General features: G+C 43.7%; 1 protein-coding gene across 1 annotated transcript in view; it reads right to left on the minus strand.

The window, feature by feature from the left end:
• Positions 1-17,607, minus strand: part of AS3MT (arsenite methyltransferase) — a 35,005-nt gene that overhangs the window by 11,805 nt on the left and 5,593 nt on the right. Inside the window, 8 exon segments of the mRNA XM_084845672.1 lie at positions 3,058-3,192; positions 6,990-7,090; positions 7,093-7,116; positions 9,346-9,359; positions 9,361-9,422; positions 15,312-15,381; positions 16,621-16,724; positions 16,726-16,758. Of these exon segments, the coding sequence (XP_084701798.1) occupies positions 3,058-3,192; positions 6,990-7,090; positions 7,093-7,116; positions 9,346-9,359; positions 9,361-9,422; positions 15,312-15,381; positions 16,621-16,724; positions 16,726-16,758 (543 nt within the window).

Genomic DNA, 17,607 nt, shown 5'->3' on the forward strand with positions numbered 1-17,607 from the left:
AGAAATTTGGCCATTCATGGTTGGTGCCAGAGAATCCTGATGTAATTCTGGGAAGAATACAACCACTTTATCAGGACCTCTGAAAATGTTTACACAATATTACAATGTTTTACGCTTACACACACCGAAAGGGGTCCACAGGTTTTGTCTGGTGCTTCCTAGCCAACCAAAATTTCTGGATGCCAAACTTACCACTAATCTTGCTCCTCCCCTAACACATGGGGAGGGACTGGTTCTTGTCACACTGAGCTTCAGAGGCTCTGGAAAAAGGCAGGGATGAGCCCACACTCGTCGCTCATCTTGCTGCATGCACTCCAAGTGAAAGTATATGATCACCACTGGCTACCTGGCAATCATGTCTGTGGACCCCTACTAGCACTACTACTGTTTGCTCCTGCTGACATGTTCCATAGGGACACAACAGCAGGAAGCGACATCAGAACTTACAGAAAGAGCATATCTAAAAACACAACATGTCACTGAAGATGGGCTCTTTGTTGGGCTCTTTCAGCCCAGGCTCTACAATGGGGGGTGTGGCAGTTTTTTCAGAATCCTAACAATAGCAAATTTTTCTTTATATGTTTTGTTGCAAACCCCCCCACAAACACACACACCCCTTTCAGTGTGGAATATAGGCATAAAGGCTCAGACACCACAGAAGATGAAGTGGGAATAAAGAGATAGGTGGTATTGGACAGAACTGTTTGATCTGGTCTAATTCCTATTGAAGTTATACTATTCTCTTACTATATACCGAAACACTTGTTTCTTTTGTTCTCACCCACGTTCTGATGTGTTCAAGCCCACATGCATGTCCACGGAGCTGAAATACTCAAAAAAATTCATATGCCTCCATGGTACGAAAATGTGAACTCCTGTCGCAGTATCTGTCCTTCCCTCGTGAACGAGAGAACAGTCAGAATTAACAGCTGCCAAACTAATTTTGTAGATGTCATTCCAAATAATTTAGTGTAGCTCATGTGGGGCATGTACCACTTCGGATGGTAGGTGGAGGTTCACATATTTGAATGCTTCTCCCTAACCTCCCCCCATGCACACACACACCCCTCTACACATAGAAAACTGGCATGGTAAGGGACAAATCTCATCTAGTACCTTCTCTGGGATATCCAGGATTTTGAAGGGTTTTTTTTTCCAGTGGAGGGAGGTGCTTTTTGTAGGGAAGAGTAGTGAACCACATGAGTCCCTCCACCCCTGCAGTCTGAAATTATACCGCCCAGACACAAGTTTACAACTTCGGCAACAAATAGGCCAAAGCACAACAGAGGATAGACTTCAGGCTTATGGGAGTTGCTTTGTTCTTTTTTCACTAGAACCCCAAGATCCCCCAACCAGAGCCTGTGCAAGAGACATACACTTAAAATTAAAGAATTCTGACCCAAGAATTTGTCTTGAGTAAGAAAACTGAATGGAGCTCACTTAAAAATCCATTCCTGGTTAAACCCCTGCAAGCTTTCTGCATTTCAGCAATATAATTTAGGGTGAGGGGGAAATCATTTTGTTGCTGCTATTGTTAAACAATTAGGAGTCAGAAATCCTTGCTGATCTTTTGCCATTCACCCAGAGATCTACCAGTAGATCCAGATCTGCCTTCTGCCAGCACCTGCTGTAGGGAGAACAGACTTTCTCTTCCAGTCCCTCAACTGTAGACCAGAGTGGTGCTTTCCTAGGGGGGAATCTTCATGACAATGGAATGAGACGTGCGTTGGAGAATTACCCAGATTTTCATGGAATCGGCTTTGGTCCATCAGGGACATATGAAGCAAGATAATCCAAGCATACTATACCCTTAAAATCCGTTTTTTGGGGGGCACACAGCACTTGAAAGGAACATACTTCCGGGGGGGGGGGGAGTAGAACTGAACGTCATCAACCTGGCAGGGGCTGCTCAACCAGTGAGAGAGGCTTGTTTCCCACCCCTGTCCAGGCTCCCCCTGCTACTATGTTATTGAGAGCAACTAATTCACAGTTCTGAAGGCTCCCTCCTGCTACTACATTATCTCCCCCACCCTTTTCCCCAATGTGCACATTTTTGCCTTGAGAAGCCAAAATCCCCAATTCTGGAGTGCAGCATCTGAAGGCTCCCCTGAGAGTAGCCCAGCCCCCCAATTTTGCCCCCTTCCAGTACTCTGCTGTGGAGTTATTGCCTCCACCCATCCCACTTTCTCCTTCTCCCTGCTCCCAATGAGTAGCTCCCGTAAATCAGAAGGACTGTTACTGCAATAAAGAGGAAAAGGGATTTTACATAACAGAGAAACTACAGAACATCAAAGAAGCACAAAATGCATCAGAGAAGCGAAACAGTGCTTTAGGGCGAGTTACTGAAGTTAACCTTTAACTCTTTAAACACTTTAATGCTTTAGCAAAATACCATGGCTCCGAATGCATAGAGATATGCAGGGGAGCAAGATTTCTTACCTCTGAGTGAACATGCACAGAAGGGGGGTGGGGAGTGGGGTATGTTACAGATTAAAAGCAGGCTACCTAAGGTGAATGAGTGTCTCCACTACTACAATAATGTGAGGGGTCACTGCTGCGGTCCTGGGGATTTTCTCAATGGGAAAAACTACTTAGATTGGGAAAACAGGAGGGAATGGGGTGTCCCACCCCCTTGACCATGTCACTGCCAGGTCACAGAGGCACGCCCAGGATTTAATGCGGGGGCGGGGGGGGACATGACACACTGTGGTAAAACCACCAAGGAGTCGCTTTCAGTAAAAAGGTTGGAATAAAAGGAGTTTCAGAAAATGCAGCTTTTCAAGATGGAAGCGGCTAGTTGGCAGCAGAATGGTGACGACGTCATCTAACGCTGAAGGACCTCAGACTACTCTAACTTAGTGCCAAATTGCCTGCAAAGACAGTTCCCTAATCTATTCAAAGCTATTGGCTTTGAAACGCACACAAGCTACTCTGGCTTCAGCCCTATGGAGAACTGTAACACTACCAAGGCCAACAGCAGTGTGGTTTTACACATGCAAACGCTGAGGGCCCTGATCAGGATTCAGTAATGATCTATTAGTACTAAACCTAACTAACCTTTAGTTTCTTGGGACTACAGCCTTCTGGGGTTGGCAGCTTCTGCCCCACTGGATGGATCAGGAACTTCCAAGAGACTCTTGAGTTCTGCAGTATAGCTGCTGTCTCCACATCCACGTCCACCACTTCTCCTTTCTGGAGGAAGGCAAAAGAAAGCCAACACACCAAAGAATTAGGAAAGGCCTTTTTGCTCCCTCCAGCTCCTCTCATTCCAACCCTAACCCTAGGGCAGGGGTGGGCAACCTGTGGCCCTCCAGATGTTTTGGCCTACAACTCTCATGATCAAAATCTTAAGTGTCCTCATTCAAGGTCCTACCCATCCAGGGAAGCACTTGGAAAGCGAAACAGAACACCTTGTTCTAAAACACCTTGTTTTACTGAGATGGCTTACATTACTTATGCCTATCATAGCATCATGCACTCAGAGTGAGGTTCTGGAGATTTGCCAGGGGATTGCCAACTAAGGGTCCTCTCTTCTCCCTGATCAGAATCACGTGTAAATAAAGACTAAAATGGGACTGCTCTAATTATTCCCTTCTTTCAGAAGCTCATGGTCTTCAACAGAACTAGAAGAAGCTTGGCCTGCTTGATTAAAGGATACTAAGACTGCAAAGAAAGGTATCAGAGCCTCTTGGCACAAATTCCAGTCCACAGTCCCAGCTCCAACTCTCTTCATCTAGGCAAGGAACACAGGAGTGACCTTTTTCTCTGCCCAAGCAGCTCTTCCTCCTCACTATACTGCATCTATGAAGTGTGGCCTTCATGCTATCTCTAGGTCAATTAGCAACTCCACAGCAGAAATAGAAGCTGCCTGCCCCTTTGAAAGGGAGATGGGAAGCAGGGAAGGGAGGAAGAGATGTACACTTCTTCCCACCCTTCTCTTGGTCCATGGCACGAATATCAACTTAAGAATTCCTCTAGGCTTATTACTATTTCTCTTAGCACTGCCAATATTCTGATGGGAGAACTGGAAGGAATTTTAATTCATACATCAGCATGATTTTTATTTAGGTTTCCTGGACTAATCTTACAGCCAGATAGTGAAGGAGAAGAAAGGCAACAGCTGAATTCTGATATTCCTGTTTCCAAATCTGGCCTCTAAAAAAGCCATGTCAGAGATAAACAAGCATGATCAAAGAAGGTTTTAATTATAAATTCATGCTATAATCTCAGCAGCTTTCAATGCCATCAACCATGGTATTCTTCTGAGGTGTCTAACCTGAGATGGGACCAGGAGGCACTGTTATATGGTGGCTCCGGACCTTCCTGGAGGAGTGATTTCAGAAAATGGTGCTGGGGGATTTCCGTTTGACACCGTGATCATTGGCCTGTAGTGTCCCTCAGGGTTCCATCTTGTCCTCTTGTCCCCCATACTACTCGATACAGTCAGGGCCAGAAATATTGGAACAAGGATAACTGTTTTGGCAGTTGGCCTCTGTACACCACCACATTGAAGCTGAAAAGAAACACACCCAGATGGGAGCGAAGTCAAAACTTTCAGCTGTAATTCAAGGGGTTTGACAAAAGTGGGGCACTAACCATTCAGGAAGGACAGCCAGTGGCATACACACACACCCATCATTGGTGGCTCATAAGTAATGGAACAAACCAACATCATTTCAAACTTAAGGATCGCCTTTAATACTTGGATGAAAATCCTTTGCAGTCAATGACTGCGTGAAGTCTGGAACCCATGGACATGATCAAATGCTGAGTTTCCTCCCTCGAGATGCTTTGCCAGGCCTTTACTGCAGCTGCCTTCAACTGCTGCTTGTTTGTGGGGCTTTCTGCCTTCAGTCTTGTCTTCAGTAAGTTAAAAGCATGCTCTATTGGGTGGAGATCAGGTGACTGACTTGGCCATTAAAAAACATCCCACTTCTTTGCCTTGAGAAATTCTTGGGTAGTTTTTGCTGTATGTTTTGGGTCATTATCCATCTGCAATATAAGCGGCGTCCTATCAGTTTGGCAGCATTCAGCTGAATCTGAGCAGAAAGTATAGCCCTATACACTTCAGAATTCATCCTGCTGCTTTGGATCAGCAGTCAGGTCATCAATAAACACCAGTGACCCGGCTCCATTGGCAGCCATACATGCCCATGCCATGACACTGCCTCCACCATGTTTGACAGATGATGTGGTGTGCTTTGGATCATGAGCTGTTCCTTTCCTTCTCCATACTTTTCTCTTCCCATCATCCTGGTACAAGTTAATCTTGGTTTCATCAGTCCAAAGAATCTTATTCCAGAACTGGGCAGGCTTTTTAAGGTGTTTGCTGGCAAAGGCTAATCTGGCCTTTCTGTTCTTGAGCATTACCAGTGGTTTGCACCTTGTTGTGAAGCCTCTGTATTTACATTCATAAAGCCATCTCTTGACTGTAGATGTTGACAATGACATGCCTACCTCCGCAAGAGCGCTCTTGACCTGGCTAGATGTTGTGAAATGGTTCCTCTTCACCATGAGCAGAATGCTGCAGTCATCCACTTTAGTTGTCTTCCGTGGTCTGCCAGGCCTTTTGCTGTTGCTGAGCTTGCCAGTTAATTCCTTCTTTTTCAGGATGTTCCAAACTGTTGTGTTGGCCACTCCCACTGTTTTTGCTCTCTCTCTGATGGGTTTATTTTGTTTCCTCAGCCTAATGATGGCCTCCTTCACTCGCATGGACACCTCTTTGGACCTCATGTTGGGAGTTCCAGTGAATAGCTACCAAATGCAAATGTCACACTCAGAACCACCTCCAGGCCTTTTATCTGCTTGATTGGTCATGGGGTACCCACCCAGGACACACCTGGCCATGCAGCTGCTTGTCAGCCATTTGTTCCATTACTTATGAGACACCAACGATGGGGGGGGGGGGTGTATGCCACTGGCTGTCCTTCCTGAATGGTTAGTGCCTCACTTTTGTCAAACCCCTTGAATTACAGCTGAAAGTCCTGACTTCGCTCCCATCTGGGTGTGTTTCCTTTGAACTTCAATGTGGTGGTGTACAGAGGCCAACTGCCAAAACAGTTAACCTTGTTCCAACATTTCTGGCCCTGAGTGTACATGAAACCACTGGAAGAGGTTGTCTGGGGTTGTGGGTTTGGTGCCACCCGTATGCCAATGACACCCAACTCTATTTCTCCTTTCCATCTAAATCCAAGGAAGCTATTCTAATTCTAAATTGGTGTCTGATGTCAGTAATGGACTGGATGAGGGCAAACAAATTGAAGCTAATCCAGACAAGACAGAGGTGCTCCTGAATGGTCAAAAGGCAGATCAAAGAATAAGGAATCAGCCTGTGCTGGATGGAGTTACACTCCCCCTGAAGACTCAGGCTTGCAGTTTGGGTGTACTCCTGGAGTTTGCCTTGAACCTGAATGCCCAGGCTTTGGCGGTGGCCAGAAGTGCAGTTGTACAGCTCAGGCTAGTGAGCCAACTGCACCTGTTCCTAGAAATATCTGATCTGGCCATAGTCATGCATGCCTTAGTTACATCCTGTTTGGACTACTGAGATGCACTCTACGTGGGGCTGCCTTCGAAAACTGTTCAGAAACTTCAGCTGGTTCAGAATGCCCCAGCCCTCCTGGGGTAACAAACTGGCCCACCAGGGTTCCCCAGAGAGCCATGCCCCTTCCTCTGGCCCCACCCCCTTTCCTCCAACCACCAATCATTTGGTGATTTCCCAGCTTTTGTGCGTTTCCCCACATTTTAAAAGATTGACATGCCTCTCCTAAGGCTTAGTCACTGGCAGGAACACCTTTAAACTAAAATATGTTATTTTTGGTGATTTTCACCTCATCCCTTTTGCCTTTGGCCTCACCACTGCAATGCAGCCCTCAAAAGCTTTTCCAAAAGCTTTTGGCCCTCAGGGTGAAAAAGGTTCTGCACCCCTGCTGTAGGGCTAGGATGGTTTGCTCAATGGAATGGAGCTACATGTGATTAGAACTCTTACCTACAAGACTTTCCAGATCCTTGTTGGTGAGGGTTATTCGGGAGGCAGTCATCAACCGAGGTGGCCAGAATCCAACTTTGTTGGCAATTTTGTAGAGATCCTGCACTGCAAGGCTCCCCCTAGGCACTCACCTAAAGATGGCACAGTGACAGAGGTGAGCAAATGATCAGTTCCAGGTAGCCTGGGAAAGCAAGGGTCTGGAACATCCTGTCGCTCTTCATCAGTTTGGACTCCTAAGGTTTCCATCTGGCTTAGAGGTTGTAGGGGATTTGCTGTCCAGTTGATTTTTTTAAAAACCACTCTCAATGCTAGTCATGGGAGAAGGTGAAATTATTAGCACATGTCAGGGTTCCCATTATGGCCTGGACCCCCTGAGCATATCCTTAAGGATCTCTTGCCTCCTTAAGAGCCCCATCTCCCTTCTTTTACTTTCCCCTTTCCAATAACGTGGGGTTTAGGCTGTAGACATGGAGTGACTGACACTCCAGACACACAGTTTAACCACAACAGTTTACTGGTAAATTAACGCAAGCAAATCACAACCAAAGGTATTTACACAATAGAGCTGAGTGACACAAAAGGCATTAAGAGAAAATAAAAGTTGCAAAATGCAAGTTCATTTAACCTAGCTGAACTTAGGCTTCTACAGGTTACTTCTTCCTGCTCCCTCTTCAGGCTCTGGTCTTCCCAATTCTGCTCTTACTGGCTCTCTCTTCTCTTTATACACCCTCCTCCCTCAAACCGAAAGTACTGTTTCAACCCTGAAGAAATAAAACTTAACTGGGGAAATGAAAATGAAACGTAACCAGGGAAATGAAACTACTCCTCTCAGGGATACCCCCTCCCAACAGAAAAACCCAGGCCTCTAAGTCTGATCTTTTTACCTTCCCTTGCTTCTGTAGGCCTCAAACCTTCACAACACATATTTACATAGCACAGGGGCGGGCAGAAAGTAGATTGGGATCTACTGGTAGATCTCCTGGTGATTTGCAGATCAGCAAGGGTTTCAGATTCCCAGTGATTTAGCAATAGGAACAACAGAAAGCCTTATTTTCCTTGTAAATTTGTCAGCTTAAATCAAGAAAACTTGGAGGAAGGAACAGGCACATACTTATGTGTGAAAGGATCCATGCGCACCCTCCAGTTTTGGCACTGAAAAATTCCTGGGCTGAGCATGTGCTCAGAGCCACCTTGTTTTGCAATTCTATGCTCACCTTTCCAAGCCACTATTTTGCAGCTGGCTGGTAGACCTCGGGTTTCTAGTGAAAAATAAAGTAGGTCCTGCAAGCCTAAAGTTCACCCACTGCTATATTAACATATACAGCACTTCTTTGCTCAAGAAGGTGGATTCTGAACAAGCTCCAGCTCAAGAAAATAGAAGGCTTCTAAACACATGTGCAAACAGCAATTTTCACACATGACAATGTACAAATGAGGTTCCCCCAAACCCAAGACTGTGGTTGTCAAACTGTGGGGCAGACTCCCCATGACCCTTGAGGGGCACTGAGCACCTGGAAGGGATAATGACATGAAGTTCCAGGGAGGGATAGGATCCTGAGACAATGTTTCCCTGTGCCTGGATTTCAAGAAGGTATCACCTGTTCTGTTACTACCCCAGTCCATAGATATTATTTTATTTCAATTAATTAATTAATTAATTAATCAACTACATTTCCACACCACCCAATAGCCGAACCTCTCTGGGTGGTTCACAACAAATAAGACCATAAAATATAACATGATAAAACATAATATAAAAGTTTAGAAGTTTAAAACTACAGTACAAAACCAAAAGAAAACACAGCAGCGGTGTAAAGATTTAAAATACAGTAACAGATTTAAAAACAAGAAAAATTATATCCCCCCTTTTTTTCCTCTTGAAAGGAACTCAAGGCAGCTTACATGATTTTCCTCCCCTCCATTTTCTCCTCACAACAAGCCTGTGAAGTAGGTTAGCCTGAAAGTCAGTGACTGGCCCAAAGTCATCTAGTGAGCTTCATAGCTGAGTGGGGACTAGAATCCAGATCTCTTGAGTCCCAGTCCAACATTCTAAGCACTAAACCACTACACCACACTGGGTCCCTTGCACATGGCAGCAGGCTGCATACACACAACAACCTGCAAGAATCTCAACGAAACAGAAGAAACAGATTATTGGCATTTGGTTGGGGGAATCCCAGAAGGTAACCTAAACTAGAAGGGGGGCGGGATTCAAAATGTTTGAGCAAAAGACTGCCCTGTGGGAAGAGATCATATATAACACAATCCTGAATGGTATGTTTGATGGGAAAATCCAATGCTGACTTTGGATTCTCAACCCTATATATAGAATTGGGGTGCGGGGAAGAAAATTCACTTACCCCACAAGACTCTGTTTCCTGATCATCTCTGGCAGGTCATGCCTGGCATACATCACTGAATACATCTCCCCACCTGCCTGGAAGAGAGATGTCAACAGCAAACAAACAAACAAACAAACAGTATCCACAGTCTGAGAGGGTATATGGTAGAGGGGAGAGATTGTGACTTGGTTAAAGTCAAGGGAGTGGCTTGGCTGAGAGTGCAGGGCCAGCTCTAGCCGCTGACTGCTGCCAGTTGAATTGTTTGCCATGGATGTGTGGTGTCTTCAAAGCAATGCAGCTCACCCAGACAAACTAATTAGCCAAGATTTTGGAGGCAACCTAGGCCTTCTCCTTGTAGGAAAAGTCAACCATTCTCTTCCCTTTTTTAGCATGCACAGGACCTAGCAGCAACCTAACAACATTGCAGGCAACAACCTAAACAGAAACCTGATGTGACTTTCTGCTAAAATCCCTGACTGGCAGCCTTTCCAGGTACTGATCTGTACAGGTACTTCAAAGGGTTTGTGTTCTCAACACTGAATGTACATTTTCCCTACTTGTAACTATTTGGGGATAGAACTATTTCCTTTTTTTTAGATTTAAATATTCTTTATTTCATTTCCATTATAATACATGTACATTAACTGTCTGTACAACTTTGTTCAACAAATGCATAATGAATTGTACAACAATTTACAAGTATCCATGTTACTCTATTAACAATGATAAGGTGTACATATTTTATTCTTGCCAAGAAAACCCCATGGAACGTATCACAAGGCTAAAAGATATGACGCCGGAAGATGAGCCCCTCAGGTAGGAAGGTGTCCAATATGCTACTGGGGAAGAGCAGAGGGTAATTCCAAGTAGCGCTAGAAAGAGTGAAGCGGCTGGGCCAAACCCGAAAGGACACTCAGCTGTGGATGTGTCTGGTGGTGAAAAGAAAATCCGATGCTGTAAAGAACAATATTGTTTAGGAACCTGGAATGTCAGATCAATGAATCAAGGTAAGCTGGAGGTGGTCAAACATGAGATGGCAAGATTGAACATCGACATCTTGGGAATCAGCGAACTAAAATGGACAGGCATAGGCGAATTTAATTCAGGTGACCATCATATCTACTATTGTGGGCAAGAATCCCTTAGAAGAAATGGAGTAGCACTCATAGTCAACAAAAGGGTGGGAAAAGCAGTACTGGGGTACAATCTTAAAAATGATAGAATGATCTCAGTACGAATCCAAGGCAAACCATTCAACATCACAGTAATTCAAGTCTATGCCCCAACCACTGAGGCCGAAGAAGCTGAGGTTGATCGGTTCTATGAAGACCTACAACACCTTCTAGAACTAACACCAAAAAAAGATGTCCTCTTCATCATAGGGGATTGGAATGCTAAAGTAGGAAGTCAAGAAATCACCGGGATAACAGGCAGGCATGGCCTTGGTGTACAAAATGAAGCAGGACAAAAGCTAATAGAGTTTTGCCAAGAGAACATGCTGATCATAGCAAACACTCTTTTCCAACAGCACAAGAGGCGACTCTACACATGGACGTCACCAGATGGTCAATATCGAAATCAGATTGATGATGTCCTTTGCAGCCAAAGATGGAGAAGCTCCATACAGTCAGTAAAAACAAGAGCTGGAGCTGACTGTGGCTCAGATCATGAGCTGCTTCTTGCAAAATTTCAGCTTAAATTGAAGAACGTCGGGAAAACCACTAAACCGTTCAGGTATGACCTAAATCATATCCCTGATGAATATACAGTGGAGGTGAGGAATAGATTTCAGGGATTAGACCTGATAGACAGAGTGCCTGAGGAACTATGGACGGAGGTCTGTAACATTGTTCAGGAGGCAGCAACGAAATCCATCCCAAAGAAAAAGGAATGCAAGAAAGCAAAGTGGCTGTCTGATGAGGCTTTACAAGTAGCTCACGAAAGAAGGGAAGCGAAAAGCAAGGGAGAAAGGGGAAGATATAGCCAACTGAATGCAGAGTTCCAGAGAATAGCAAGGAGAGACAAGAAGGCCTTCTTAAATGAACAATGCAAAGAAATCGAGGAAAACAACAGAACGGGAAAGACTAGAGATCTCTTCAAGAAAATTGGAGATCTCAAGGGAACGTTTTGTGCAAAGACAGGCATGATAAAGGACAAAGAAGGCAGGGACCTAACAGAAGCAGATGAGATTAAGAAGAGGTGGCAAGAATACACAGAAGAACTATACAGGAAAGATCTGAATGTCCCTGATAGCCATGATAGTGCGGTCACTGAACTGGAGCCGGACATCCTAGAGAGTGAAGTCAAGTGGGCCTTAGGAAGCATTAGTAACAACAAAGCTAGCGGAGATGACAGTATTCCAGCTGAGCTATTTAAAATCCTAAAAGATGATGCTGTTAAAGTGCTGCATTCAATATGCCAACAAATCTGGAACACTCAACAGTGGCCACAAGACTGGAAAAGGTCAGTTTACATTCCAATTCCAAAGAAGGGCAATGCCAAAGAGTGTTCAAACTACCGCACAATTGCGCTCATTTCACATGCCAGCAAGGTGATGCTCAAAATCCTACAAGCTAGGCTTCAGCAGTATGCGAACCGAGAACTACCGGAAGTACAAGCTGGGTTTAGAAGAGGCAGAGGAACTAGAGATCAAATCGCCAACATTCGCTGCATCATGGAGAAAGCAAGAGAATTCCAGAAAAACGTCTATTTCTGCTTCATTGACTACGCTAAAGCCTTTGATTGTGTGGATCACAACAAACTGTGGCAAATTCTGAAAGTGATGGGAGTACCAGACCACCTTACCTGTCTCCTGAGAAACCTGTACGAGGGTCAAGAAGCAACAGTAAGAACCAGACATGGAACAACCCATTGGTTCAAAATTGGGAAAGGAGTACGACAAGGCTGCATATTGTCACCCTGCTTATTTAACTTATATGCAGAATACATCATGAGAAATGCCGGGTTGGATGAATCAGAGGTCGGAATTAAGATTGCTGGGAGAATTATCAACAACCTCCGATATGCAGACGATACCACCCTAATGGCAGAAAGCGAAGAGGATCTCAAGAGCCTCTTGTTGAGGGTGAAAGAGGAGAGTGCAAAAGCTGGTTTGAAACTCAACATTAAAAAAACGAAGATCATGGCATCTGGCCCCATCACTTCCTGGCATATAGAAGGGGAAGAAATGGAAGCAGTGACAGATTTTACTTTCTTGGGCTCCAAGATCACCGCAGACGGTGACTGTAGCCATGAAATTAAAAGACGCTTCCTCCTTGGGAGGAAAGCTATGGCCAACCTAGACAGCATAATAAGAAGCAGAGACATCACCTTGCCGACAAAGGTCCGTCTAATCAAAGCTATGGTTTTCCCAGTAGTAATGTATGGCTGTGAGAGCTGGACTATAAGGAAGGCTGAGCGCCGAAGAATTGATGCTTTCGAACTGTGGTGCTGGAGAAGACTCTTACGAGTGCCCTGGACTGCAAGGAGGTCAAATCAGTCCATCCTAAAGGAAATCAACCCTGAGTGCTCATTGGAAGGACAGATAATGAAGCTGAAGCTCCAATATTTTGGCCACCTAATGCGAAGAGAAAACTCCCTGGAAAAGACCCTGATGCTGGGAAAGACTGAAGGCAAAAGGAGAAGGGGACGGCAGAGGATGAGATGGCTAGATAGCATCACGGATGCAATGAATATGAACTTGAGCACGCTCCGGGAGAGAGCGCAGGACAGGAAGGCCTGGCGTACTATGGTCCATGGGGTCACGAAGAGTCGGACACGACTGAACGACTGAACAACAACAACAATTTTATTCTTAAGAATATATAACCTAAACTTCTGCTGTGATTTTTTAATGTTTGAAAACATACACATTACAATTTGTTAATACATACACATTACAATTTGTTAATACATATACCTTCTTATTTGTTATTTTAATCACGTATAGTACCTGTTTGTGTTCTATGATAACCAAAGAGTTTTGTAGTGAGAGGGAACACTCCATCATTTCTCTGCATTTGTATAAACAATAAAACTGTACCATTCTTCCATAAAACTGTCCTTTTTCTTTATCCTTTTGCTAATTTAATATTATTTGTCCATTTTTCTAATAACGCAATCAGTTATACTCCACTGTACCATTCTTTAAGTGAGATTCCTTTTAGATATTTCCATTTCCTGGCTATCAACAATCTAGCTGCACTTATTAGAAATCTTATAAGTGTTTTATGTAATAAATTCTCATTATTACCTTGCAATATTCCCAGTAATGCTAATTCTGGTGTTTTTTATATGCTTTGTCCTGATATTTTACTAATTTCTAGAAAAACAAAGTCCCATATTTTCTTCACTTTCCCACATTCCCACCACATGTGGTGTGGTGCCTAGTTCTTTACATCCCCTCCAGCAAAATTTATTGTTGTCAAAGTTAATATAGGATAAGAGCACTGGAGTGAGATATCAGTCTTGTATCATTTTAATAGTATGTTCCCTCATTTTAGAGGACAGCGTTTTTATTGGAAATCTCTGTCAGATTTTATTCCATTCTCCTTCAGTAATTGGAATTTTCCAGTTCAGTTCCCAAAATGAGTGTAGGTTTCCAGATGTTCCCATACCCGTTTCTAATAATATTTTATACATTTTAGAGATAACACCCCAAGGGAGCAATCCTATAGTCACTAGACACAGTCTAGAGGGCCATAGGATATGCTCATTTCCAAGAACCAACCTTGGAGCCCGTGTTCTGAGGTCGGTTCCCGGAAAATCGACCTCCCCCCTCATCTGTGCTGCCTTGGAGGCAGCGCAGAGAAGCCCCGTCCTCCGCGCTCGCAAGAGGAGCGCGGAGTGACTGAAAAGGGGCTGGGCTGGGAGGTGTTCCGGGGTGGGGAGAGCGGAGCTGCATATATGACACATCCAATGTGTCGTACAGCAGCTTCCTCTCCCCGTCAGCCCCCCCGTCACTAGACAGCCAAAAACGGCTGTCTAGCGAAAAATAGCAAGGCAGGAGAGGCGCAGAGGGAACAATCCCCCCCATGCCTCTGCTGCCTTGCTTAGGATAGGCGGTCGCCTCCGAACTCGGAGGCAACCGCCTATTCAAAGCAGGGCAGAAGAAGCACAGAGGGGATCGTTCCCTCTGTGCTCCTCCTGCCTTGCTTTTTCGGCTAGACAGCCAATTGCGGATGTCTAGCTACGGGAGCACGGAGCGGAGAAGGAGGCTGCCATACAACACATAGGATGTGTCGTACAGACAGCTAAGCTCTCCCCGCCCCGGAACGCCCCCCTTTCTGGCCTCTCCACACTCCTCTTGTAAGCGTGGAGGATGGGGTTGTTCCGCACTGCCTCCAAGGCAGCGTGGAAGCGGGGGGAGGTCAGTTCTCGGAAAACACCATATCCTATGGCCGTCTAGCCATTGTCTAGAGGCCGTAGGATTGCTCCCTCCATTACATATGTTTGATGAAGTATTACATTCTCAAAACTGGATAATGGTCTAGTAGCTTGTTCCATTATTGTTTTATTTCTGATAAAGTTTCCCAATTAGTACCAGGATCACCAGCTAATTTGCGTATTTTGTAACTTTTCTTTCCAATATTTTCATTCTATTGGTCTTGAATTGATATAAAAGTCTCTTACATAGTAAAAGCCTTGTTCTGAATACCCTTTCTTATTAATATTATTTGTTCTGAAATCTGGATGACAAGATATTGGTATTAGTGGTGATATTTGTGGAGATAGCTTTTCTTTTCTGTTTATTATTATCAAAAGGAAACCATTTAACATGGATGTGTTTGGAAGTTCACATTTCCATAATTCTTTATAATTAACAGAATAGTATTCAAATTGTTGATGTTCAGCCAATTACTTCCTATTTGTATCCAATGTGGATAGAACTATTTCCAGAAGAAAATTCTTGCCTATCACCACCCTTTTCTCTGCATTGTCATCATAATGTCTAGAATGCCTTACACAACCAGCTTATACTTTACCTTTAAGACTCGATAAGCCTCACGTAGGACAACATGTTTATCAGGAGAGAGCTTAACCACACAAGTGGAGCTAAACAGGAGATAAAAACTCTTTTAAACACCTTGAAAGTAGGAAAGCAAAGGGCAGATTTCATCATGCAGGTAGGGAGCAGCCTTAGAGCAAGGCAAACTAGGACTTTGGCTCTGCCGTAGTAGGAAGGAGCAGGAGATGTCCAAGCACCTCTCATGTCCCAAAGGAACACTGCTCTCTTACTGTAGGCCAGCACTAGAGAAAAGAGTGGAGCATGGATGCATATCAGTTTTTAAAACCAAGATGTTTTAAAACCAAAATATTTTGGACAAATCCAAAACCCCAGTTGAGAAACCTTCTTTCTCCTCTAAATTCTGCTAAACCAGCACTGTTTCAGCTGCAGGAACGTCTGCCTGACTTAGATCAACAGTTTGCCTCTAAAAGGCCAGTACAAATATCAGCAAAAACCTATGCTGAAAACTCATCTGCCATTAAAGTGAATGCAAGGATTTGTTGGGCGGGGGTGTCATTATACTTTGTTTTAATGTTCACTGCTCAGGAATCTTCTTTAGACATAGAGCACTTTATGAATTCTGTAAATAAATAAATCTTAATAACCAGCCACGGTTTTATGGTATAACTTGATTTTAAATCTTTTTATCATTTTTTATTTTAATTTTTGTTTGCTTTTTTGTTTCACTATTCACCACTTCGGAATCTTTTATAGATATAGAGCAGTTTATACATTCTCCAAATTAATACATACATTTACAGGAGAGAAGCAGTAGGCAAAGAGGGAGTAGTGTTTAACATTCTCACACCATTGATTCTCCCTTGCAAACACTCCACCCTATGTTTTCCAGCTGGATTTTTGGTCTTGGGGGAAAAAAACAGTAAAAAAACTCAGTGGGGGTGGGGTGGGAAGAGACATTTGAAGTGAAGAATTGGTGGGCACAGGAACTGCTAAGCAACTGCTTCTGTGCCTATGTATCCTCCTGTGGAAATCTCTCCTCCCTACCAGCACTGACATTATGAGGCAAGAACCAGGTTGGGAACCTTCACAGTGTGTATTTCCACTCTCCAAAACAGTGTCCAAGAACAATGATTCCTTGTTAATTATTCACAGCTCACTGCAGTCTGAGATTTAGGCCAACCCCACAATGGAGGCACTGATATTTGGGGGCTATGGAAATCCACAAAGCCCCCATCATAGCATTGTGTGGCATATGGCATCTAAAGTTAAATCTCCAATACCTGGCCTATCAGCATGCAGGAAAAGGGGCTAAAAAGTATACCTACATTACAAGATCATAGCTTTCATCCCTCAGGCCTGCCTCACTCAGTTTTTACATGCAGCCATGGATAAAGTTTACAATGGGCTTCCGATACCCAAATTTGTTCATTTTGATGATCAGTGTATTTCTTTGCCACTTCTACCTAAGGGAGGAAAATAAAACAAGCCAGGAATTAGAATTGCTATTCAGTATAGGATAAGAGTTTAAAATGGTGCTAAAAAAGGTGTGTGATTGTTGTTACTTGTTGCCTAAATGTTAGGTGTCGTTTATGGCATCTAGGTCATTATTTATTTATGAACTATTTATGCTATTTATATATACATTCATAGCATATGATTTAAGCAATTCTATTTATGAGATCTATGCCATTTATATGACAAGATTTTGATGCTATTTTTATATACTCCTTGCAACAGGTTATTAATGTAATTTATGATATTCTATTTTATACATTATATTTATATTATCTAATTTTTGTATCATATATACTATTTAAACTAATGATTTCTATGAGTTGTGATAATGAGCCTGGGAATGAGTTTTGAGGTCACCGTCGTTGAACACAAAAATCCACTTCAGGTTAAACACCCTGCAAGCTTTCTTCATCTCAGCTATATAATTGTGGGCAAGTCATTTTGCTGTTGCTTTCTGAAAATAATTGAGACGAGTCAGAAATCCTTGCTGATCTACTGCAAGTATCCCAGAGATCTACTAGTTGATCCAGATCTACCCCTGCCCACCCCTGTGCAAGACGGCTGAAGGGAGAGGCAAAGACATTTCTGATTTCCAGAAAACTTTGCAGGACAGAAATAGCAAGCATTACTCCAGAGCTTGTGCTGACCTTCTGCAAAGCTTTCTGCTAATCAGAAAAGTATTTTCCACTTCCTTGAGCCCTCTGGCTATCACAGAGAGGTGGGGAGGGAGGTGGGGATTTTTCTTCTGCTGTGGGGATAGAAATGGTGGGTGAGGACAGATAGTGGCCTGGCTAGTA

This window comes from Heloderma suspectum, chromosome 3 (genome assembly GCF_057233095.1).
Source record: "Heloderma suspectum isolate Gila_16-S chromosome 3, 16-S_ref, whole genome shotgun sequence".
NCBI classification, from domain to species: Eukaryota; Metazoa; Chordata; class Lepidosauria; order Squamata; family Helodermatidae; genus Heloderma; species Heloderma suspectum.